Source organism: Cervus elaphus, chromosome 6 (genome assembly GCF_910594005.1).
Source record: "Cervus elaphus chromosome 6, mCerEla1.1, whole genome shotgun sequence".
Classification (NCBI taxonomy): Eukaryota; Metazoa; Chordata; class Mammalia; order Artiodactyla; family Cervidae; genus Cervus; species Cervus elaphus.
Window position 1 is genome coordinate 30,390,633 of NC_057820.1, and position 26,858 is coordinate 30,417,490.

General features: G+C 35.5%; 1 protein-coding gene across 1 annotated transcript in view; it reads left to right on the plus strand.

Annotated features, from left to right (window-relative positions):
* CSN2 (casein beta) overlaps positions 1 to 26,575 on the plus strand; it is a 120,156-nt gene extending 93,581 nt beyond the window's left edge. The window contains exons 2-8 of the mRNA XM_043906556.1: positions 21,395 to 21,457; positions 22,209 to 22,232; positions 22,340 to 22,366; positions 23,975 to 23,998; positions 24,091 to 24,132; positions 25,470 to 25,967; positions 26,547 to 26,575. Coding sequence (XP_043762491.1) covers positions 21,407 to 21,457; positions 22,209 to 22,232; positions 22,340 to 22,366; positions 23,975 to 23,998; positions 24,091 to 24,132; positions 25,470 to 25,967; positions 26,547 to 26,552 — 672 coding nt within the window. The 5' untranslated portion in view covers positions 21,395 to 21,406 and the 3' untranslated portion in view covers positions 26,553 to 26,575. The remainder of the gene's footprint in view (positions 1 to 21,394; positions 21,458 to 22,208; positions 22,233 to 22,339; positions 22,367 to 23,974; positions 23,999 to 24,090; positions 24,133 to 25,469; positions 25,968 to 26,546) is intronic.
* Positions 26,576 to 26,858: the final 283 nt, after the last annotated feature.

A 26,858-nucleotide genomic window follows, 5' to 3' on the forward strand; every position in this document is an offset into this window, starting at 1 on the left:
TATGATGTTATTAACTTCCATCCATAGTTCTTCACACACTCTGTCTACTAGATCTAAACCCTTGAATCTATTCATCATTTTCACTGTATAGGGCATTTGATTTAGGTCATACCTAAATGGCTTAGTGATTTTCCCTACTTTCTTCAATTTAAGACTGAATTTTGCAATAAGGAGCTCATGATCTGAGCCACAGTCAACTCCAAGCTTTGTTTTTGCTAACTGTAGAAAGCTTCTCCATCTTTGACTGCAAAGAACATGATCAGTATGATTTTGGTTATTGACCATCAGATGATGTCCATGTTTAGAGTCGTCTCTTGGGTTGTTGGAAAAGGGTGTTTGCTATGACCAGGTGGTCTTTTGGCAAAACTCTGTTAACCTTTTCTCTGCCTCTGTTTGTACTTCAAGGCCAAACTAGCCTGTAATTCAGGTATCTTTTGACTTCCTACTTTTGCATTCTCAACCCCTATGATGGCAAGAACATCATTTTGGTGTTTGTTCTAGAAGGTGTTGTAGGTCTTCATAGAACCAGTCAGCTTTAGCTTCTTTGGCATCTGTGGTTGGATTACTGTGGCATGGGGTTGGATTACTGTGATGTTAAATGGTTTGCCTTGGAAATAAACTGCATTCTGCCATCTTTGAGATTGCACACAAGTACTGCATTTTGGACTATTTGTTGACTATTTGAGTTACTCTGTTTCTTCTAAGGGATCCTTGTCCACAGTAGTAGATATAATGGTTATCTGCATTAAATTTGCCTATTGTCTATTTTAGTTCTCCCATTCCTAAGATGTCGATGTCCACTCGCCATCTCCTGCTTAACCACCTCTAATTTGTCTTGATTCATTGACCTAACATTCCAGGTTCCTATGCAATATTGTTCTTACAAAATAAAACTTTACTTTCACCACCAAAGACTTCACAATTGAGTGTCCTTTCTGCTTTGGCCCAGCTGCTTCATTCTTTCTGGAGCTATTAGCAATTGCCCTCTGCTTTTCTCAAGTAGCATATTGGACACCTTACATTCTGGGGGGCTCATCTTTCAGCTTCATACCTTTTTGCCTTTTCATACTGTTCACGGGGTTCTCATGGCAAAGAATACTGGAATCGTTTGCCATCTCCTCTTCCAGTGGGCCACCTTTTGTCAGAACTCTCCACTATGACCCATCCATCTTGGGTTGTCCTGCATAGCATGGCTCATAGCTTCATTGAGTTAAACTAGCCCTTTTGCACAATAATGCTGTGACCCATAAAGGGGATCTAGTAGGAAGTTAAATAACAAATGGAGTCAAATTATCCAAATCCACACTAAGTTACAGGATACAGAAAACAAAATAAAAAAAAAATGTAAATACAGTGTCAAAAACAAGAATGTGGGACAAGGTTGAAAACACAATGTGGTTAAAATGTATTTGAACATAAGGGATCATCAACTTAAAAATCATGTATATGTATATGTATATATATGCAAGTTGCTATATATAAGCATCATGATAATGACCAACCAAAAATCTATAAATAAATACCATAAAAGGAAAAAGAATACAATAATAACACCAAAGTAGTCATTAAATCATAAGGGAAGAAAGCAAAAGAAGACAAAAAGAAATTTAAAATCCTACAATTATAACTCAAAAATGTTTATCAAATGGAAATAAGTACATACCTATTAATACTTCAAATACAAATAGAATAAATGCTCCCATCAAAAGACATGGAGTTGATGAATCAATACAAAAATAAGATCCACATAGAGCTAACTGCATGAATTCCACTTCAGACTTAAATACACAATCAGACCAAAAGTGAGGTGATGTAAAAGGTATTCCATGTAAATGAAATGATCAGAAACCTGGGGTCATACTATTTATATCAGACAAGATAGATTTTATAAGAAATACTCTTAACAAGAGACAAAGGAGGCCACTGAACAATGATAAAGGGATCAATCCAATAAGAATACACTATTATGTTGTATTTTTTATGGCAACAGCTGTTAATTAAACATATCAAGGCAGTCATTTTGTAATGTATAGAAATATATATCACTATGCTGTGCGACTGAAACTAAACAGTGATATAGTTAAACATCAGTGGAAAAAAAAGTAGGCAGACCCTGGAGGGAAATGCATCAAAATACTGACAATGTTTATTTTTGGGCGTTGGGACATATATATGATGGGTCATTTTACTTTATGATTTTATGTACTTCAAGTTGTCTGCAATGAGTTAATATTGATAGTAAAATTAGGGAAAACACAAGTATAATAAAAAATTAAAACTAAAAACGGAAACACCAAAAATAGCAGGCAAGAACAAAAGAAGAAAAATATAACTCACAATGAAGAGAAAAACCAAGACGTATAAATAGACTCAGAAGTGAGGCAAAGGATTGAATTAGAAAACAAATGTATTAAAATATTTACCCTAATTGTATTCCATATGATAAGTAGAAGAAGGCATGAGTATGCTTGAAAAATACAAGGTCCGGAATGAAAAGTACATTGAATGCAATTATTGTATGGTTAGGAAAAAAGATGAGGGAATAGACAGACTTATGGAAACAGGGACAACAAAGATGAAAAAAAGGACAGTGCAAAAAAGCAGTGCATCAAGGAGGAGGGGACAACAAATAAACAGTTTTAAATAAACAGAAAGAGTGAAAATTGTCCAAATATTAGGAAAACTATAATCTATAGATCAATAAGCTCAACAAATGATGATGAGAGCATGAAAAAAAATAGTTCATTATAGCCAAATTGTTTGCAAGCAGCCTTAAAGAAAATATTAAAATGAAACCATGGAAAAGACATTATGTACAGAGCAGCAAGGATATGAATGACAACTGACTTATTTTGCCAAATATACTAACTAGAAGGGATTAGCAACACTTTCTTTTACTCAAAAGAAAGTATCTGTCAAAAAATTCTATAACCAATGAATGTATATTAGTACCTCTAAAATGAAGATAAAATAACTTTTTTCAGATTCACAACACTGAATGACTTAATGACTAACTGACCTGCCTTACCGGAAATTCAAGAAAGTCCTTTGGGCAGAAGAAAACTTGTATTAAGCAGAATCTGTATCTATTCAAGGAAAGCACATTGAAAACGGTAAATAGAGAGGTAAAAATGAAATGTCTCAACCACTCATGCTTTACTCTCCAAAAGTAAAATATTTTAAAAACAAACCTAATATTAATACAATGTATGTTGGGGATTTCAATGTGTGCCCAATTAAAATACAAGATAAGAACAATATTAAGGGCAGAGGGGCAAAGTTTCCTGTTGTAAGATTCCCTATCATGGTGGGTATTGTTTAAAAAAAAAACAAAAAAACAGAAGACAAGTGCTCTTGAGGCTGTGGAGAAAAGGAAGCCCTGGTGCACTCTGGAAATGTAATTCCTGTAACCTCTGGGGAAAATATGGGGGTGTCTCAAAAAATTAAAATTAGAGCTACTGTCTAATTCCCTCATTCTATATCTGGGTTTTTATCTAGAGGACAGGAATAAGGCTCTCAAAGTGACTCCTGCACCCTCATATTCTCTGGCATGTTTGTGTTAGCCAAGATGTGGAAACAATTTAAATCTGACTTCACAAAAGAATGGATAGAAAATATGAGGTGTATAGATACAGTGAAATGCATTACTCAGCTTTAAAAACAAAGAAATCTGTCATTTGGAACAACGTGGATGGACCTGAAATTTTTATGCTAAGAAAAATAAGCCAGATACAGAGAGGAAAATATTTTATGGTACCCTTCATGTGTAGAGTCTAAACTTGTCAAACTCACAGAAATATAGAATAAAGCTATGGTGCCCTGGACTGTGGAGGAGTGGAGTATAAGAAGGTAATGGTCAGAAGATACTAAGTTTCAGTCACACAGGATAAATAAGTCCTGAATATCTACTGAATAATGTAATACTCCTTGGAAGGAAAGTTATGACCAACCTAGATAGCATATTAAAAAGCAGAGACGTTACTTTGCCAACAAAGGTCCGTCTAGTCAAGGCTATGGTTTTTTCAGTGGTCATGTATGGATGTGAGAGTTGGACTGTGAAGAAAGCAGAGCGCTGAAGAACTGATGCTTTTGAACTGTGATGTTGGAGAAGACTTTTGAGAGTCCCTTGGATTGCAAGGAGATCCAACCAGTCCATCCTAAAGGATATCAGTCCTGGGTGTTCATTGAAAGGACTGATGCTGCAGCTGAAACTCCAATACTTTGGCCACCTCATGTGAAGACTTGACTCATTGGAAAAGACCCTGATGTTGGGAAAGATTGAGGGCAGGAGGAGAAGGGGACGACAGAGGATGAGATGACTGGATGGCATCACCGACTCGATGGACACGGGTTTGGGTAAACTCCGGGAGTTGGTGATGGACAGGGAGGCCTGGCATGCTGCGATTCATGGGGTCGCAAAGAGTCAGATATGACTGAGCGACTGAACTGAACTGAACTGAATGTAATACCTAGAAGACAATGCTGTATTTTATCTTTAAGATTTGCTAAGAGGGATCTATTGTGTGTTCTTACCACCCACAACCACATAAAATAATAATAATCAAATAATAATAAAGGACGTGGGTGGAAATATTTCTCGATGATGGATATGTTTATGGAGTTGATGGAGGTGATGCCTTCATGGGCATATACTTATCCCCAAACTCTTACTTAATTAAGTGATTTTGGTACTTTGCTATCACAGTGCTTAGACATTATACCACAGGATACCCAGTATATGCTTGATAGATCAATTTATTAAGCATGGTAGGTTTAAAAATTTTTCAAAATATTTGAACAGAGGAAAGAAAGTAGAAGCCAATTACATAGTTCAGATAGTATCATTACTATGTTTTAAAATATTGATATTTGATTCCAAGTGTGTGTTGTGCAACTACTTGATTGATTTTTTTTTCTTTGTTTTATTCATTTGAAAGATGGGTTTTCAACACAACAGGAAGAGTAGGAAAAATCATTGTGAAAATCTGTGGATAAAGAGAAAGCACTATATTAAATTTGAACTACAGATAAAGTCATTAATAATACCATTATGCTTTTTTAATTTTTGAGTTATATTAATGTATACACGTTTGTACCTGACCAGGTGTTCACAATTGCCCATTTGTTATCCCCTCCCTTCCTGCCTTCCAAGGTGCCCTGATGTCTGCTTGCCCCTAGCTGTGGAAAGGCACTGAATCGGGGAATGTGTCCTCTCATCAAATTATCACGAGTATCAGCTGATCAGAGTGGTCACTTTTTCTGTCAGACCTGGCTGATCACTTCCTTCCAGCTACCCAACTTCCCCTAAAAGTTTCTGCCAACTTTTACATTTCTCACTTTACCCTAGAAAGAAAAGTCTTTTTCTGTTTGCTTTCTATCACCAACCTAATTCAATCCCCTTGCCCTTCTGCTTAAAAATGGCTTATACACCTCATCCAAAGATATCTTTCCCAAATAATATTTTTAATGCATCCTTCCTTTTTCAAATGTCTTTAGCTATTACCTATACCAAGGGAGTCAAGTAAATGTCTTCGTCCTGTCATTAATGGCAAGGGGGAATTCAATTTGAGTGAAAGTCAGTGGCATAGCAGCCAATGAAATGAAGCTCAGCCATAAAAAGGAACAAGTTATGTCATTTTCAGAGATATGGATGGACCCATAGACTGTTGTTGGAGAAGGAAATGGCAACCCACTCCAGTGTTCTTGCCTGGAGAATCCCAGGGATGGGGGAGCCTGGTGGGCTGCCCTCTATGGGGTCGCACAGAGTTGGACACGACTGAAATGACTTAGCAGCAGCAGCATAGACTGTTGTACAGAGTAAAGTTAAGTCAGAAAGAGAAAAACAAATATCATTTATGAATGCCTATATGTGGAATCTAGAAAAATGGTACAGATTATATTATTTGCAAAGCATAAATAGAGACACAGACATAAAGCACAAATGCATGGATAACAAGGGAGAAAGTGGGGGAAGGGTGAATCGGAAGATTGGAATTGATGGCTACACTACTATGTGTAGAACTTCCCCAATGGCTAAGCAAGTAAAGAATCTGCCTGCAACGCAGGAGACACAGGAGACATGGGTCCAATCCCTGGGTCGAGAAGATCCCCTGGAGAAGGAAATGGCAACTACTCCAGTACTCTTGACTGAAAAATCCCACCGACAGAGGAACCTACCATCCAGAGTCATAAAGAGTTGGACATGACTGAATGATTAAGCACAATTAATATACTATGTGTAAAATAAATAACCAATGAGAATATATATATATATATATATATATATATATATATATGGATTATTCACTTTGCTAAAGCAGAAACTGACACAGCAGTGTAAAAAAGTTATCCCCCCCTGCCAAAAAAAAGAATTATTATAATACCTATTTTGTCCATGGGAAAATTAAAGTTTAGAAAAGATTAGGAATAGTTCAAGGCTGTGAAACTGTAGTTGTCAGGAACAGCATACAAACACAAGGTGTTCTGGTCACCATAGCCCACCTGTCTACCAACCTAGATAGAAGTTTTCTGTTTGAAATAATTAGATAAATACATACAATTTAGAAGACCTACGCTAGGCTGCATTTCTCAAATGGGTTTGATGTCTTATGTTTTTCCTTGTTTTAACTGTCATCATTGATACTTTTGGAGAATATTAAATGTTATCAGCCCTGGCTTACCTCTCCTGTAGTTACTGAGCAGAATTTTAAGGAAATGGATATGCAGGAGGATAATTTATTGGATGTTGTTTATGTGGCTGGTAATGTTGAAAATATGCTCTCTGTATATAAACAAAAGGAAGGAGAAAATTATAAAGAATGAGACAATGACAGTGCAAATAATTTACAATAATTTCCATGAAAAACAGGTTATTAATGTTGATAGGACCTTATATATTATCTAGGCAATTGTTTTTTCAAACTTTTAGATAGGTTTTACTTTTTTAAAAAAAGAATAATGGTTTTAAAGTACTAAAAGAACAATAATTCATTTATATTTTTACTATTTACAACACTTTTGTTGTCTCGTAATATACATGGAGCCATTGGGTATAGCCAACCACTCGCAAATGGTTCAATATTACTTATATTACTATTTTGCTCAAATTTCTACTTTGCTCATTCTTAAATCCAAGGAGGAGGAATTTGCTAACTCCAGTCGAGGTGGACTTGCTACATCTCGTTCTTTACTTATAAATGAGATACTGTCTCTTAAAACTCCTGCATTCCTTAATATTCACTTTTGTTAATCCAAATGTATGGCATCTGTCCCTCTGCATTTTTTTTTTTTTTGAAGCTATTTGAATTTATCTACTTACTGTATTAGTAAGAATTCTGGAGACCTATCAAACTGATATGACATGTCAAAATAATATGAGACACCAGTGATACATTTCATTAAAAGAAATGTTAAATAGATGAAATTGTCTCTTTTCTTTAACTTGGCCAACTCAACATACATTAAGGACTTCATTACCTTCCAAAAGAACCAGAAAATGGAAACTGACCACATAATATATGTTCTTTCGCAGCCTCTATGGTCCTTTAGGTATATATTGTACTTAGTATAATTAGAATTTCAATATTCTTCAGAGGAAGGCAATTATTTACCAAACAAAAATAACTTTTCTTAGAAAATAACTGGCTTTATCAGGGTGGCATTATAGGTTTCTATGTAAACAGTAATAGTACAAAAGTCTTTTGGGTCTTTACCTAGTGTATCATAAAAAGATAATTCAATGTATACTTAAGCTAATCATTGTATAGATATATTTCAGAAATAAGTATGTATTCTCTTATAGAATAAATATTCAGAGTAGAAAATATTCTTATACTATACCACATTATCAGAGGAATACATACATGATGCTTTTTCCGTTTCCAGCGACGTTTCTGTTAAGGTAAAGAAGAGATTAACATTTTAATACATGTTTCATTTTCAAATATTCCAGTGAAGGAAAGTGTCTTACCTCTTCAGATGAATCAGCTCCCTGGGAAAAAAGAAAAGAAGAAAATAGTTAACATTTTAATTTCTCAGTTATAAATTGAGTGCAAACATGTATTTAGCTGCCTCAATTCTGATTAAACAAAGAGGTAAAGTTTTGGATAATTGATACACTAAAAATTTTTTTTTTTGGTTAGTTGAACAACACCTTTAATATGAGTGAAGAGAAAACTTTTACTATTATTAATTTGCTAGATTCAAATAGCGATTCACAGTGGAACAATTTCTTTTTTGTTGAAAGGGAGACAAATGTATCACTGCGAATTGGAGAATAAAATTGAAAATTAAGGTTTAGATTTGCTCAAGTCAAATGCTTTTTATGCGGATATGTTCAAGTAGCTCAAGAGCTACTTAATTAGTTATGCTAATAGGGTCTGATATAAAGTTTTTTTCTGTTTCCTTCTTAAAAAATTTTTTTCTACTTCTATTTTTTTATAGAAAAATAATCTGTTACTGTGATATAAATAACCAATTTGTTTTTGAAACATCCATGACAACTTGTTGGATTAACAGAAGTCATCTTATTTCTTGAAGAGTATCTCAGTAACTAGACACAAAGAATATCAAAGTGAAAGTTACCATTGCTTTCACAGAAGGAGAAACAAATTTAGAGGAAGATGAGAGCAATTCAGAGAGGTCGGTTTTGCCTAGTGACCCAAAGCAGTAAATGACCCTACAAGGAAGCCCTGACTTTTCATAGATTTAGAGTTTTTAGTATTTAAATGTCTTTATTAGCACCTCAGACTCACATTTTTATGAGGTTATTTTAAAAATTAATTTAATTAATTTAAAATTAATTTAAAAAATTAATTTTCACACTAAGATTATTATACATGTATGTTTCTGTGTGTTTAGTGTTGTGCATGGATGTGACATTATATGTGTGTATATTAAAGATATATTCTAAGTCCTTAATGAATTTATGTAGTACAATTCAAGGAAAACATTCATTTAAAAACATTAAAATTTCTAAAGCATTGTCCAGGTAAATGCATGTGCATGCGTGCTAAGTTACTTCAGTCATTTCTGACTCTTTGTGACCCTGTGGACTGTAGCCCGCCAGGCTCCTCCGTCCATGGGATTCTCTAGGCAAGAATACTGAAGTGTGTGGCCATGCCCTCTTCCTGACTCAGGGATTGAACCCGTGTCTCTGATGTCTCCTGCACCGGCACATTTAGGCCAAAACACGTAAACAAGACACTCTGGCTAATTTTGAAAACATATTCTTCAAAATTCCCAGTATACTTACAACCATGGCTAGGATGAGAGCCATAATAAAGACGAAGATAAAGATCTTCATGTTTGGTGGAGTCCTGTGAGAGCATATGTGAAAAATCAGTAGCCCATTCATTTTTTCATTTACACACAAAACATTTCATTTACACATCAAACTATGTTCTAAAGCCTAGTGAAACACACTAGAAATGCAAGGACAATTGAAACACATAAACACATTTCTTGACATCATGGAACTTAGAAACCAGTAGGGATCTTGATAAGTAAAGGTAAGTGTTGTGATTTGGAAATACTAAAGTGCTATAAACACACAGAAAATGAACATCTTAAACAGGCCAAGAGAATGGAGATATTTAAGAAAGTAAAAACATAAGTTGTGTTACATAATATAGAGCAAGTGGGTAAGTAAAGTGTGGGTGGCCTGCAGAGAAACAAAAATGAGAGCATGAAAGTGAATAGTTCAGTCTGCAAGAAGGACAAAAAAGGTGTCAGGCTACCATTTAGATTGCTGTTATATATATATAATTATAAGAGAGGTTTAGGAGGTAGAATGACAAGCAACAATCTACCTCCTAAACCTCTCTTAAACTCTGCCTTAATTATGACCCCAATATCATTTATTGAAATTGTTTCTATTTGCAAAATTATCAATAAATAGCACACATTTTATAAATGGTTTCCAATTCATTCTAGCAATCAAAAAATTTCAAATTACATTATACTCTATTACCCATGAATATGTTAACTTTTTCCCGAAAATGAGACTTACCAGTCACAAAAGTGGAAATTCTGATGCTTCAGGAGATGTTCTTTGCTAGAAAACTGCTGTGTTTAAATACCTTGAAATCCTTCATTTGTTTTTATAATTATGTCAGTTATGAGATATTATAGAACTGAAAATACTTCCTAAAGTCTGTCCCCACAGACACTAAAAGTAAACTTAACAGGGTGATTTTACAAAAGAAGTTTGTGAAGCTAGTGGCCAGGAAACCAGTGGACCCATCAAATGTTAATCCCCGTTAGTCTAGACAAGTGTGAATAAGACAAAGGCAAAGTGTGTTAGCATAAGTCAAGTGTAGAAATAAATGGAATGGCAAAAATGTTTCTGTCGAACACCATCTATCCTATTTCAACAGATATGTGCCCAACTTGAAATAAGTATATACCAAAAAAAAAAAATCATCTATTAAAACTTTATGTGCTTTGTAATAAATGGTGATAACTGACATAATGGAATGAAGTTACTTCATTCCTCCAAATTACTAAATTGTACTTTTTTTCTATTGATTTAGAATATTTTAAGTCTTCGAGTCAAATACTTGTAAAAATTGGTAATCTCATGGGGTATTGTTCAATAAAACAATTCTTAATTTTAAAGTCAAACGACCATGAAGCTCAGTACTTTCTATCTCTCATAGTAAGTAGATGCATATATCTTGAATGAATTTACTTCCTTTGAGTCTTAGGGGCTCATTTATCCTTAGTGGAAAATAAGCTTGCTAATTAATATCCTTATGTTTTTTTTAGTTGCTCAGCCATATCCAGCTCTTTGGGACCCCATGGACTGTAGCCTGCCAGGTTCCTCTGTTCATGGAATTCTCCAGGCAAGAATACTGAAGTGGGTTGCCATTCCCTTCTCCAAGGGGTCTACATGACTTGGGGATTGAACCTGGGTCTCCAGCATTGCAGGCAAATTTTTTACCATGTGAGACACCATACTGTTACTCAAAATGTGGTATGTGGGATGATCAGAATCATCATTCCCTGAGAGTTTGTTGGAAATGCAAATTTATTAATTTTCTTTACAGAAGTGTTGAAACAGAATCTTGGAGAGGTACTGGAAATACCATTTTAGCAATATATCCAGGTGATTGTGTATCTTAAAGTTTGAGAAACCACATAACAGACTAATAAATGTATGTTTGTCTCTTGACTGGACCCTTTAAGGTTTAGCTTTGTATCAGGAATTGAGGTTTACAACAGGAATTAAGGTTTAGCTTTATATCACAGGAAATATTTATTACATGAATTTTCTATGCAATATTTGACGATCCCCACTAGACATTAGTGTTATATTCTAGGTAACATATAAGGTGGGCCTCTCTGGTGTCTCAGTAGTAAAGAATCTGCCTGCAATGCAGGAGACCTGGGTTTGATCCCTGGGTCAGGAAAATGCCCTGGAGGAGGACATGGCAACCCACTCTAGTACTCATGCCTAGAGAATCCCATGAATAGAGGAGCCTGGCAGAGGGCAGTCTTGCACAGGCTTAGACATGACTGCAGTGATTCAGCAGCAGTAGCAGCATATAAGATGATACAAAACCTTTTTTAAGGTAAATAAAGCATTAAAATCCAATTCAATTTAAAAAATTCTTTCCCTACTTCATTGTTTTTTATTCCTCAGGTATATATGAGGTTGCTTCTCAAAAGCAAGAAGCAAATCCAATCTGTAGTATATTCTCAATAGAAAACAGATATATAGATTAGGAATCACTGATAAATCTGATCTTTAAAATAAGTCCTTCTTTATTCTTTTGGAATTGTCAAATGATTTTCTTATCTTCCTTTATTCTTTCTTTCTCCTTCCCTTACTGCTTACTCCCCCACTTCCCCACTTATGTCTTTTTGATTCTTTTAAGTCATGTTCTTAGGCACTATTCTAGTTGAATTATGACACTCAGCCTAGAGAACACAAAGTGAACTAATATTCTAATGGCCCTACCAAACAACAACAGCAACAAACACAAACTTCAGTTTATAAAAATTGATAGGTGGCAAAACACATTGAAAGTTTGCGATTAAATTTGACTCATCCATATTTTAGTTTGTGACACCAAAATGGAGGCTTTATTCCACTCATCATTTTCTGCTTCGATATGGGAGGAGGTGTGGGCATTGTGTATGACACTAGCAGCTTAGAATATTGGACTCTAAACACGGGAGTAGCCCTCATGTGTTACTTGTGGCTTCAGCCTCCAAGAATAGTAGGTCATTTTAGAAGACTGAGGAGCCAGAATATGTCCTGATACTTTGTAAGTGAGAGAGACAGGCATATATTCTCTATAACCACATTGTTTGCAAATGCCAAGGTCTTTTATTTACAAGGAAAAAACTGAGTAAGAGATGCTCCTGTATCACAGGTGTGACATTAAATTAGTGGCATAAGGATGTGACCTGTGAAAGGGTATTTATCGTGATATTTATGCTGGAATTCCCTCTCCTCTTATTCTCCTTTTGTTCTTATTCTTTCCCTTCTTCCTCCTCCTTCATTCTCCTCCTTTTTCTATATTTCTCCTACACTAAAGCATGGCCTACAGTTTGTTAGAAATTGTTTTTTTTTTAAAACAGCTTATTTAGCTAAAAAATAAACTAAAAAAATTTTTTTGGTGTGTATATTCCTGTGTGGATTGTTGAAATGAAAAGTACTGCAGCTAACAAATACAAAACAACATATGATGACCTACTAGGTAACACAAACCTTCTGGGTATTGGAAATATACAGAGATAATCTCCTATTCTTGCCTTTAAGCAGGTTACCTTATGTTTTTGACTGTTTGTGTCGCTCTAAATTCATATGTTGAAACCTTACCTTGCAATCTGTTCTATTAGGAATTGAGCATTCTGAGAGGTACTGAGATTTGCATGCTAATTTGCTTCAGTTGTGTCCAACTCTTTGCGTCCCTATAAGACTGTAGCATGCCAGGCTTCTCTGTCCATGGGATTCTCTAGGCAAGAATACTGGAATGGGTTGCCATTCCCTTCTTCAAGGGATTTTCCAACCCAGGGATCAAACCAGTGTCTTTATGTCTCCTGCTTTGACAGGCGGGTCCCTGACCACTAGCGCCACCACTGAGGTTTAGGTGAGGTCATGGCGTGGAAAACCTATGATGGATTAACGCCTATGTTAGAAGTAGTAGAGACTCCAGGGCTTTTTCTCTCCACGATGTGAAGATACAGGAGGAAGACACCTGTCTGCAAGCCAGTGAGAAGGCCTATACAATAGAATCCAACTATGCTGTCCCCTGGTTTTGGACTTCCCAGCCTCTAGAACACAATAAATAAATGCCTGTTGTTTAACCCATTCCATAGTTCAGTTATCCCTCTATAACATCAGGTGATTGATTCTAGGGTAACACGGCCAGGAAAAGCCTCACAGAAAAAGTAAGTAGAGACATAAGTATAGAGTGCGGAATGGTCCATGCGATTATGTGGGGAAAGAATCACAGACTGAGCAAACAACCAATGGGAAGATCTCAGGTGTCAGCTCAGCTATTGTGTTCAGTGAATAGCAAGAGGCCAGTGGACAGAGCAGGAGTTAGAGGGAGAATATACAGAACAAAGAAACATCTAATGATGTAAGGTATTTAGGTCATTTTAATGAGTTTTGGATTTTAATCTGAGAGTAAGAGGAAATCAATGAAAGGTATATGTAAAGGTGTTGTTGCTTTGAATGTTAAATAACAGTCTAAGAATGTGGAGACGGATATGTAATGTGACTGCTGAACTTCATTTTATAGTGAGAACAATTGTCATGCTGAGTATTATTTTTCTCAGCTACATTCACAGAGGCAGAAGGTAGAATTTGGATTAATCTGTGGTATGATTTAGGTAAGACAGTATAGTAAAATCAGAGACAAGTAGGGGATTTAGGTATATGTATAAAAAGTGAACTAGTGATTTCCTTGAAATTTAAGGTGGAAAAGAGGGGTGTAGAGGCATATGAATTTAAAGGCATTGAAGAACTGACAGGGTCCTAGGTTCTGATGAAATCAAATAATGTTTTGCTTCAGATATAAAAGAGGGCTATTAAGTAGATAAGAAATGGTATAGGAGAGTAGGAAGGATGAAATTATGGAGTGGGGAAATTACTTTCATGACAAAGTATAGTCATATGTGCTTTCACATTTATGATATAATTACAAGCAGCAACCACAACATCTACATCTTTTTTTCCATTGTGTGACCTTTCTAGTCTTCTAGCATAGTCATTCTAAATGTGAGATGAGTTTTCAACACCCGGCCTCAGGAGACATTGGGAAATTTCTTGAAACATTTTTGATTCTAAAAGTTGTGCAATTGGTGCTACTACCATCTTCGTGGTAGAGGCCAGGGATGCTGCTAAACATCCTACAACACATTAGGAAAACCCCCACAAAAAAGAATTCTTCTGCCCAAAATATCAATAATATGAAGGTTGAAAAATACTGGTCTAGCATGTAGTATATGCTCAATAGTAAGGAGAGATAAGAAAGCCTTCCTCCATGATCAATGCAAAGAAATAGAGGAAAGCAATAGAATGGGAAAGACTAGAAATCTCTTCAAGGAAATTAGAGATACCAAGGGAACATTTCTTGCAAAGATGGGCACAATAAAGGACAGAAATTGTATGGACCTAGGAGACCAGAAGATATTAAGAAGAGGTGGTAAGAATACTCAGAAGAACTATACAAAAAAGATCTTCATGACCCAGATAACCATGATGATGTGATCACTCACCTTTAGCCAGACATCCTGGAATGCAAAGTCAACTGGGCCTTAGAAAGCATCACTATGAACAAAGTTAGTGGAGGTGATGGGATTCCAGTTGAGCTATTTCAAATCCTGAAAGATGATGCTGTGAAAGTGCTGCACTCAATATGCCAGCAAATTTGGAAAACTCAGCAGTGGCCACAGGACTGGAAAAAGTCAGTTTTCATTCCAATCCCAAAGAAAGGCAATGCCAAAGAATGTCCAAAGGCCCACATGATTGCACTCATCGCACATGCTAGGAAAATAATGCTCAAAATTCTCCAAGCCAGGCTTCAACAGTACGTGGACCATGAACTTCCAGATGTTCAAACTGGTTTTAGAAAAGGCAGAGGAACCAGAGATCAAATTGCCAACATCCATTGGATCATCAGAAAAGCAAGAGAATTAGAGAAAAACATCTACTTCTGCTTTATTGACTACGCCAAAGCCTTAGACTGTGTGGATCACAGCAAACTGTGGAAAATTCTTAAAGAGGTGGGAATACCAGACCACCTGACATGCCTCTTGAGAAATCTGTATGCAGGTCCAGAAGCAACAGTTAGAACTGGACATGGAACAGCAGACTGGTTCTAAATTGGGAAAGGAGTACATCAAGATTGTATCTTGTCACTCTGCTTATTTAACTTATATGCAGAATACATCGTGTGAAATGCTGGGCTGAATGAAGCACAAGCTGGAATCAAGATTGCCAGGAGAAATATCAATAACCTCAGATATGCAGATGACACCACCCTTATGGCAGAAAGTGAAGAAGAACTTAAGAGCCTCTTGATGAAAGTGAATGAGGAGAGTGAAAAAGTTGGTTTAAAGCTCAACATTCAGAAAACTAAGATCATGGCATCCAGTCCCATCACTTCATGGAAAATAGATGAGGAAACAGTGGAAACAGTGACATACTTTATTTTGGGGGGCTCCAAAATCACTGCAGATGGTGACTGCAGCCATGAAACTAAAATACACTTGTTCCTTGAAAGAAAAACTATGACCAACATAGACAGCATGTTAAAAAGCAGAGACATTACTTTGCCAACAAAGGTCCCTCTAGTCAAAGCTATGGTTTTTCCAGTAGGCATGTATGGATGTGAGAATTGGACTATAAAGAAAGCTGAGCACCAAAGAACTGATACTTTTGAACTGTGGTGTTGGAGAAGACTCTTGAGAGTCTCTTGGACTGCAAAGAGATCTAGCCAGTCAATCCTAGAAGAAATCATTCTTGAATATTCATTGGAAGGACTGATGCTGAAGCTGAAACTCCTATACTTTGGCCACCTAATGTGAAGATCTGACTCATTGGAAAAGACCCCGATGCTGGGAAAGATTGAAGGTGTGAGGAGAAGGGGATGACAAGAGGATGAGATGGTTGGATGACATCACGGACTCAATCGACATGAGTTTGAGTAAGCTCCAGGGGTTGCTGGTGGACAGGGAAGCCTGGCGTACCTCAGTCCATGAGGTCGCAAAGATTCGGACATGATTGAGGGACTGAACTGATACTGATGTGCTCAACAAACGTATCTTGAACTTGAGTGAAGTTCTGTGGTCATATGTAAAGGAATAATAATCAGGATTAGCTGTGTGTCCTATGAATCAGGGCTCTGGGTTTTATGCATTCATAGTATCTGCTGACTCACAGAACATTTTTCTTATTCTCTGGTTCTTGATTAACTTTATAAACTAATCTTCACATAAATAGGATATAGTTATACTTCACATAAATAGGAAATTATTATATTTGGATAATCTCCTGGAAAGGATTAAATACTCCATCTACATGAGTAATGCTGAACTATCTGCTCCTACTTAATAATTTGTCAGAATTCACTAATTCTGTGTTATATTGTTTCTAAATCTGAATCATTATATGAATCCTCAGTATTTTATTTTCCTCCCCTCTATATTTTGGAATTTATTAAACAGTACTTCAAATAATTTTTAGGAAACTGAAGTTTTTAGTAACAGCTCTCTCTCTAAATAGCTTTAGTATCTTGAAAAAGTAATACAAATTCTCAGATTCTCAATTTCCTCTTCTCTAAAATAAACTTAAACTATTTTATGGATGATATCTCTTAATATTTATTATTTTGGCCATCCAACACAGCTTATGGGATCTTAGTTCCCCAATGAGAGATTATGCCCACTGCAGTGAAAGTACAAAATCCTAAACTGGACTCAACCAGGGATTTCCCAATATCTCCTCTAGTTCTTATTTCTGAATATTTTTTGGTCCCTTTATTGTACTCTTCATCCAACTTTTCTATTGCTTGCTTGCTTTCTTTTTTTTTTTTTTCCCTTGCTTTCTTTCTGAGGATATTATTTACATGGTTTCAGCTAGAATATATCCAAATATCAGGACTGCATATTTCATATTCATCAGCCAACATGGGAAAAAAAACTTTGGCTGAACAAATCATGCTTATAAAAATTAGTACTAGAACATCTTGCTTTGACTATATCTTGCTCCTCACCCTGGGTTATCTAATAAAATTTTCCTTAATGAAATTCTTTTGCCTTATAAAAATGGCAACACTTAGGTAACATTGCAAAAATTTGAGTTGCCCACATGGAACTTTGCTTCTTACTGGTCATTGTGTTCTGAGGCTTACCTGGACAGTGGTACCTGATGCCATCTTAAATTGTTGGCTTTTCAATTTTCCCTTGGACAAGCTTCTTTCTTTAGTATATTGCTAAGGATTTCCTTGATCAAGATTTTACCTACTTTTCTGGTCCAATTGAATCCGTAATTCTATCAATTAATATAATGCAAAATTGGCAAGAGATAGTCATAAGGAAATGCTGTGTTTATTGCACAATATGTAAAGCATCTTCCTGAGAAAATAAAAGGAAAATGTTGAATGAGAAGGACATGCTTTCTTTTGTGTTCCTTTTCTCAGAAATCACATTTTTTTGCCTGTGGCCTTGGCAACCAATAGCTAACACATAAAGGAATATGAAGTAGCCAAGGCCTTTTCTAGTTATATCTATGACACCGAGTTCATTTCATCATTTATTTTTCTGACTTCCTCCTGGGTCCATATGAGCAGTCTCAGAATGAATATTAGCTGAATAACCCAAATACATAGTAGATGTTAATTTGGGTTTTCTAAGCAATACAAAACTTGTGTGACAGTGAGATGTATTCCCATCCAACACACATCTTAACATGATATAAATGCAAGGTATATTGTGAAGAAAAATGATTAATTATGTCAAAGTACTTACTTTAGAAGGGCATCTATCTGTCCCAAAGCCATGAATAAATATATTGAAGGCAATGAATAGAAGAAACAAACCTTGTAAAAATGAGTAGTGTGAAATACAACTACATTTGTGAATATCTATCACTAAAGAGGCAAAGAAACTTGAAGACTGCTTTTGTAAATGGGCTCCTATTAATAAAAAAGTACTTTTGAGGTCTGGCTCAGACTCTATTGTAGTACTTAGGGTAAGACCCTCCTCCTGTCTGGGCTTTTGTTTTTTTTCTTCCTTCCCTCATTTACCCTTCCATGAATACTAGCTGATAAACATTGAGTCACTATAAAAGATATGAGGCCAAACTTGAGCTGTCCCATTTTAATAAATCTGTACAGATAATATTTGTTCTACATAAGTATTCTCTGAATAAATGTTACTTTCTGTCTTAGAACCCCTCAACAAATCCCCACTATCTAGAGAATAAGATTGACATTCCTTAGAGTCACAGCATGCTTTGTCTGCCATTATCTGACCCCATTCTCTTTCTCTCTTCTCACCTCCATCCCTTTTCCTTGCAATCCATGACCCAGATTCACTGATTTAGCTTGCATGTGTGTGCGCTGAGTTGTGTCTGACTCTTGTCAACTCCATGAATGGTAGTCCACCAGGCTCCACTGTCCATGAAATTTTCCAGTCAAGAATACTGGAGTGGATTGCCTTTCCTACTCCATTTGCTTAATTTACTGACTTTTTCTCCCCCCCCATATTCAGGAGCCTATTCTTCCTTTCCTTTTAGCCTATACTCTCTTCGCTCTTCAGGTCTAAGCTATCATCATGTGCTTGTTAGCTTGTCACTTTCTCCATTTAGCATAAACACTGCTTGTCACTTTCTCCATTTAGCATAAACACTGCTTGTCACTTTCTCCATCATAGCATAAACACTGCTTGCCACTTTCTCCATTGTAGCATAAACACTAACAACTATTCAGGTTAGCATGAAATTGTGTTCTTTGTGTGGTCTGTGTATTGCTGGTGTGTATTAGAATTTACCCCAAGGTGTCAAAAACCCACCAAATGCTAAAGAGACCTTATTGTGGTTACAATCATTTGGGGACTGGGCCAAAACTTCCGTGTGCCCCAGCCAAGGTCTGTAGCTACTGGACAATTTCATTTCCTTTATCATATTGTGAATTATTCCCTTTAAAATGCTCCCCAGAACTTCTGGGGACAGGAAAATAGGAAGAATTCATTTTCTAATCATGCAGATTTCTAGGAATTTAAATTCACTATTGGTTTTATTTCAAACCACAAAATTAGCATGCCATTAAATACTATATATAAGCAGCCACAAAATCAGATCATTATCCATTCAGGTCCTTCTTCACTTCTTGTCCTCTACTTTGGAAAAGAGGTAAGAATCTCAGATATAATTTCAGTGTATCTGCTACTCATCTTCATTTCAGACTAGGTTAAAATGTAGAAAGAATATAATTGCTTAAAATAGATCTTAAAAATAAGGGTGTTTAAGATAAGGTTTACACTATTTTTAGCAAATATGTTAAAAAATAGAAGTGACTATAAAGATTTGACAAAAATTATAGTGACTGCACATGTTTTAGGAATCTAAAAAGATGTAGTAACAGTGGTTTCTATTTTCTTTAGCACAAGACTAATTAACAGGCTGTATTAAAAGATCTTTTCTTGAATTAAATATTTTCAATTTGATTAAACCTATCTCAGCCATAAAGGCAAGCACATTTAATTTATACTATGGGGATTTGAATAAGTTTTACTGAGAAAGCTCTAACAATGAAAAGGTTATAGAGGTAGCATATTTAGTCAAGAGATAAAGACGGTTGTTAGGATACATGTGCTATTTGAAATGTTTATAAATGGCATTTGTAAAAGAAGAGTATATTTATCAAAATTGCTTAGAACATCCAAATTTCCAGTTTATCACTTAGCTTACAATATTTCAAAAATATTAAAATAGATACATGAAATACATAAGTAAATTAAAGAGAAAGTATTTTACTTTGTTAAAAAAAAAAATCTAGGTTGGGCAAAGAGTACCAGGAAACAAAAACAATGAAAAATGTGGCCTGACAGAAATTATAGCTCAAAGTATAGTAGTCAGTAATGAAATGCCTTAAAAATTGGTATATAAAATGCTAATTATAAAATAAACAAAATTTAATAATATCCTCCCTACATGTAATGAACTCTGAATATTATACTCTTTTTTGGTCTTGACAATAAAAATTTATTTAGAAGTTTATAGACATCTTGGATAAAGTAAAAAAAATTAAGAATTAGCATCCATGAGAAAAATATAGGAAAAATTTCTTAATTTAGTTTGAAAATCTGGGATTGAAGATGTGTGTCACGGGATGTTGGTGGCATGAGCATTTTTTTTCAAGAACTTATAAAAATGCAACAAAACAAACCATTTAATACATTTTGGTCAAAAACAATAAGGTATTTTATTTTGTACTCCAAGGAAAAGTAGTCTAAAGTGGGGACTGGGCAAGAGAAACTGACACCCTGGTAGAGCACCAAGAGATAAGTACATAGTTCTATGTAGAGAAAATAAGCATAGTGTATGGTCTCTAAAATTATGTGGGACAAAGGAGAGATGACATTAGGCATGTGGGGATGAAGACTAAGTAGAGAAGAAACAATCCAATCAGTCCAAGAAAACATCTGGATCAGTGGAACAAATAGAGAAAATGCTAAAATGAAACAGAAGTCTTACTGGAAATAAAAGATATGAATAAGACAAACATTCATGAAAATCACTTAGTTTAGTAGAGAAAAGATAAAAATAAAGTATGACCTTCTTCATATACATTTTATTTGATCAGATGCCCCTCAATAAAACTGAGTCTCCAACAGAACTGAAACCTTAATATTTTGTTTACTGCTCTAATCCCAGAATCGAAGCAATATCTGGCAATAAAAATTACTAAATACATATTTTTTAATACGTGAATCAACCATTTAATTTTTCTGTAAATATTTGTAACTTCTTTTCTGTCTTTCCAAAAAACACTCATAAGTACTGTGAATACGATGAAAAAGAGTGAAGTAGGATATAGGCTGTTAGCTGAAAACATCTGAATGGCTGGCTGTGAAACATTAACTTGAAATGTAAGATTAAGGAGTCATAGTAAATTTTAACCTTGGCCATATGATAAAATGTCTACTAATATTTTACTAAAATACAGGGCTTTTTATTTTTGCCACGAGGTTTGCAGGATCTTGGTTCCCTGACCAGAGATCAAACCTGCACTCCCCTGGAAGCATAGACTCTTGGACATTTTTATTATATACACTATCTTTGGTTCCTTTTAAAGGAAAGTAATTCTACTAAAATAAGAAAATATATCAGACTGACAAGTAATACACTGTTTCCTCATCATCCCATTCACAGGAATTGAGAGCCATGAAGGTCCTCATCCTTGCCTGCCTGGTGGCTCTGGCCCTTGCAAGAGAGGTAAATACAGAAGAAAATGTTGAAATAAATAAGACTAGTACTGTCTGCCTATGTGTAGAAAATCGCATTACCAACATTGTAAATGTATAAATAATGCACAATCTCAGATTTTATTTCATTTTTTTAATGCTAAGAAAGTCATTTATGTTCATCCACTATCTCAACAGTACCCTATAGGACCACAACCCTGGGTAAAGTGATTTCTATAGTATTGTACCATCTGTAACATCAATCCCTAAAGGAAAAGAAAATAAAAACCAATAAGCAACAGACCAACAAGAAGGAACACACACAAGAACAAAAAATGAGCAATATTGCACAAATACAATTGCATGCATATACAATCTAGATGCATATATCTTATTACAGTGATGAAATATTTGTATCTCTTACTCTAGGGTGTTAGGTTTACCTGTATCTGTTCAACACAGGATGATACTCCAGAGGATGACATATCAGACAACAATAATAAATATGTTCATAATTATAATAAAAAGAGTTAAGTAAAAATTAAAATAACTCTTTTTTCTGTTACCCATAAAAACTTTTCATTAAGGTAAAACAAAAATATACCAATGAAAGTTACTAAATTTAAAAGACTCTCAAAACATGTATAACATTTTTATTCTTCAGATTTGTGAAATAGATAGCTCTGAATAAAGCAGGTAAAAATTAGGTAGGAAAAATATTTAATAATGAGTTGAACTAAAGTGGGAACTAAAGTTTTTCTTTTTTTTTTTCTCTTTTGAAGGAAGAACTCAATGTATCCGGTGAGGTAAGATATTTTTATACAAAGAAAAAAATTAATTTAACTGTAAAATAGTAACAGTCTGATAATCTAGAAGACTCAGCTAATTGTCAATTTTTATTTTTCCTTTACAGATTGTGGAAAGCATTTCAAGCAGTGAGGTAAGATAGTGTTCATTCAGAGGCAATTTCCCAAATTTAGAACAATAAAACACTGTATTATCTTTTTGTGTTACATTAATGTCACCCCACTCCAGTACTCTTGCCTGGAAAATCCCATGGACGGATAAGCCTGGTAGGCTGCAGTCCGTGATGTCGCAAAGAGTGGGACACTTCGGAGCGACTTCACTTTTCACTTCCATGCATTGGAGAAGGAAATGGCAACCCACTCCAGTGTTCTTGCCTGGAGAATCCCAGGGATGGGGGATCCTGGTGAATTGCCGTCTATGGGGTCGCACAGAGTCGGACACGACTGAAGCGACTTAGCAGCAGCAGCAGCAGGGCAGTTTAGGCTTCCCTAATAGCTCAGTTGGTAAAGAATCTACCTGCAATGCAGGAGATCCTGGTTTGATTCCTAGGTCAGGAAGATCTGCAGAAGGGATAGGCTACCCACTCCAGTGTTCTTTAAGCCAATGTGGCTAGGTACTGACCGATAACTATAGTCAATTTCCACTGTATATATTTTAAAGGAATAAATGTCTAGAAGGTTTAATATTCTAGTAATTTCTAAATGGGTTTGCTATCTGAAATTGTGTCACTGTGCCCTGCTTTTTTTCCTTAATTAACTGAACAGTCCTCTTTTCTGTCATGAACTCTCTATGGTAACCTCCTTCCATGCTTTTGGCATTTATTGAGCACTTTCTGTTTCAGACTTTGACTAGGAACTGCAGTATGAACTGGAAAGATGGATGCCCTTTGTAAAGTGTGGGCAGACATGCAAATGGACATATTTTATTATTATACCAGCAATTTAGTAAATAGGAGGCAGTGAGAATGAGTGTAGTCCCAAATCTGCCTGGTAGAGTGAGGTAGATAATAACCCTACACCACTCTTTTTGGGTCTGTCATCAGCTGTTGGTTAAATAGTGCATCAGTATACTTTGTCTCTTCACAAAGGTCATACGATCCTTATAGGAGCGTATGTATTTCTTATAATTCATTAGAAGCCTAAACATAACAGGGGAACTAAGAATGATTAACAAGTGCATTAGTGATTATTATTATATATTTTCAATGACTATTATTCTTTTAGAACCAGATGAAAATATGAGACATCATTTGTTGTCCTAAGGAGAGAACAGGGTGATTGAGAGACATGTATACATGCAAAGTTGCTTCAGCCCTGTCCAACTCTGTATGATCCTATGGACTGTGACCTGCCAGGTTCCTCTGTCTATGGGATTCTCCAGGCAAGAATACTGGAGTGGGTTGTCATCTCCCCCTGCAGGGGACTTCTTGGCCTGGGAATTGAACCTGCATCTCTTATGTCTCCTGCATTGGCAGGCTGGTTCTTTACCACTAGCGCCACCTGGGAAGCCCAATTAGCATCTATTAAATGTCTCTTTTGGTACTATGCTCTCCAATCTTCTTTTTCTTGACTGCATCATCTTTCTTTTTATACAACAGCTTTATTCAGAATAGTGGATCATAAACTTTCAGCCATAAAATAATGATATTATCAAATGAGTTGTCCATATTAGCCTGATTTATGTTGACAAATAAGAATTTTTCTTTAAAGCTAAACCTGATTTTATTTTTATTTTTCCAAAGGAATCTATTACACACATCACTAAGGTAAAACCTTCATATTTAAATGTACATTTTTAAACATTTCATGTTTGATTTTTATAAACAGCATTTCTTTATGTGTGATTTTTTTCTGGCAGAAAATTGAGAAGTTGCAAAGTGAGGGACAGCAGCAAACAGAGGTAACTTGTTCATTATGAGTATATTTTGAAAAGTATTATGAAACATAACACATAAAAAGATTTATAATAATTATGTTCAGTCTAAAGAATGGTAATATAAATGTCAGTGTAAGAAATGAAAACTTTGACAAAGTGAAAATATTTTAAAGATATAAAGACATTTTTAAACACATAATCAAATTTCAGAGTATAGAATAAATACCTAAGAATAACTACTGATATATTCATTTTACTAATGGTATACCTGGTTTTAATAACTGCATATTAGTAGGAACATTTCCAGACTAGGGACTGTGATCCCCTTATTCTAATGATGGATATGCTGATGGAAGACAGTAGGGTGACAGTGTAGCATTAATCCTCATTTGATGACTCATCAGCTGTATCACCTTGGCTCCATGTTTCTCTGTACATCAATGTCTTCACCTGCAAATTGAGAATATTCATAATTACCCAGAGTTGACAAACTGGCACACAGTGAATATTCAATGGTTTTATATTACATTCAATAGTTTTTATACTCATATTTATAAATGTGTGCAGTTCTAAAAAGTATTTCCATTACCCAGATGAGAGAAGCGAGGTACAGAACAATGGAGTAAGCAAATGTGTGACCATACCACATAGTTATTAAATAGCAGAGCTTGCTTAAAAATAAGGATTTGGGGACAACATAAAATTCTTTCATTAAATTACTCTTGTGGTAACATATTTATCTAATTGTGATATTTAAGCTCTCCTGTTTTAGAATTGAAGTTTGATTGTTTGGCACTTAGGCCAAATATTTTCTAAATCAAAATGAATTTACAAATTAATGCCCTTAAAGACTCAAGATTACCACCTTCTACCAAGAGAAGTAGTGCTAAAAGTTGGCCATTGTTAAGGAACTCCTTGAATTAAATTAAAAAAAATACATATTAATACTAAGTTTTTATTAAAACAAACAAAACGAAACCTCAGTGTAACTTTTTAAGTCTTTTTAAAATAGATCTTCCTTCGTTATATGAAATCAGTTTGGACTATTATCCAAAATATATAGCTGCTACTCTGCAGGCAACTCAGGAAGAGGCAGAATAAGTGCTGAAATCTCCAAACACTGATTTCACTTGACTCTCTGATTTCACCTGTGAAGGAAGTGGCTTAATGAGAAATCCTTCAGTGAGCATTTTACTCATTAGTCTTCATATGACCCCAAACAATTTCTTAACCAAACCAAATGGAAGATTTTCTTTCTCTCTCTTCACTGAGTTATGTTTTAAAAAGAGGAGGATAATTCATCATGAGTAACAATTATAACTGGATTATGGACTCACAGTTTTTTTTTTCCTTCTTTCTAGGATGAACTCCAGGATAAAATCCACCCCTTTGCCCAGACACAGTCTCTAGTCTATCCCTTTGCTGGGCCCATCCCTTACAGCCTCCCACAAAACTTCCTGCCTCTTCCTCAAACCCCTGTGGGGGTGCCGCCTTTCCTTCAGCCCGAAATAATGGGAGTCTCCGAAGTGAAGGAGACTATGGTTCCTAAGCACGAAGAAATGCCCTTCCCTAAATATCCAGTTGAGCCCTTTGCTGAAGGCCAGAGCCTGACCCTCACTGATGTTGAAAACCTGCACCTTCCTCTGCCTCTGCTGCAGTCTTGGATGCACCAGACTCCCCAGCCTCTTCCTCCAACCGTCATGTTTCCTCCTCAGTCCGTGCTGTCCCTTTCTCAGCCCAAAGTTCTGTCTGTTCCCCAGAAAGCAGTGCCCTATCCCCAGAGAGAGATGCCCATCCAGGCCTTGCTGCTGTACCAGGAGCCTGTACCTGGTCCTGTCCGGGGACCCTTCCCTATTATTGTAAGTCTAAACTTACTAACTGTGCTGTTTAACTTCTGATGTTTGTGTATTAGAGTAATTAAGAGCCCTACAAAAAACGAATAATGAATGGTTCCAAAATAAGCATAGCTGAGGTTAATGATTCTCAGCATTAGCTATAAACAGAATAAGCTGGAGAACCTTCACCTCCCTCCACCACCAGATCTCAATGTCTAGGCTTACCCATGGAGATTCTGATGTAATTGTTCTTTCTATGTAGAAGGAACTGAGTATTGGGAAGAAATAATATCATGAACTATGATTTAATTGGTCTGTTGAGAACTTAGATGAAGGGGATTAAGGAACAATAAAGCCAGAATTGAATTTGATAATCTCATTTGGCTAAGAATAACAAACCTAAGAAGGTTTGCTATTTTCTGCAATTTTTAAGTTTTCCTTATGCAACCACATGACTCATTTCACATCTTGTTTTTGATATATGAGCATATGAGGGCAAAATACTAAGATGCTGATTTTAATACTTGGGGAAAATTTTCTTGCCAAAAGGCAAGAATTGTATAATTCATTCACTTATTATTATTATTTTTTTTAATTTTTAAGGTCTAAGAGGATTTCAAAGTGAATGCCCCTCCTCACTTCTGGTAAGCTTTAGGAGATTGGAGACAGACTGATCATTTTTATAGTTAATATCTTTTACATTTCATTTTCCTGGATAAGCCCCAATAGCAGCAATTTCCATCAGTATACCAGCTTAAAGATTAATTATAAATTTATTCTCAATGATTGACTATTACCTTTTAGAGCTTATTTTAAAGATCAACTGAATTCACATTTCTAATCAAGTCATTATGAGCTTCAATTATTTTATCTCACTTAAAATTTATATATTGTCTTTTAATTCATGTGTCAAAA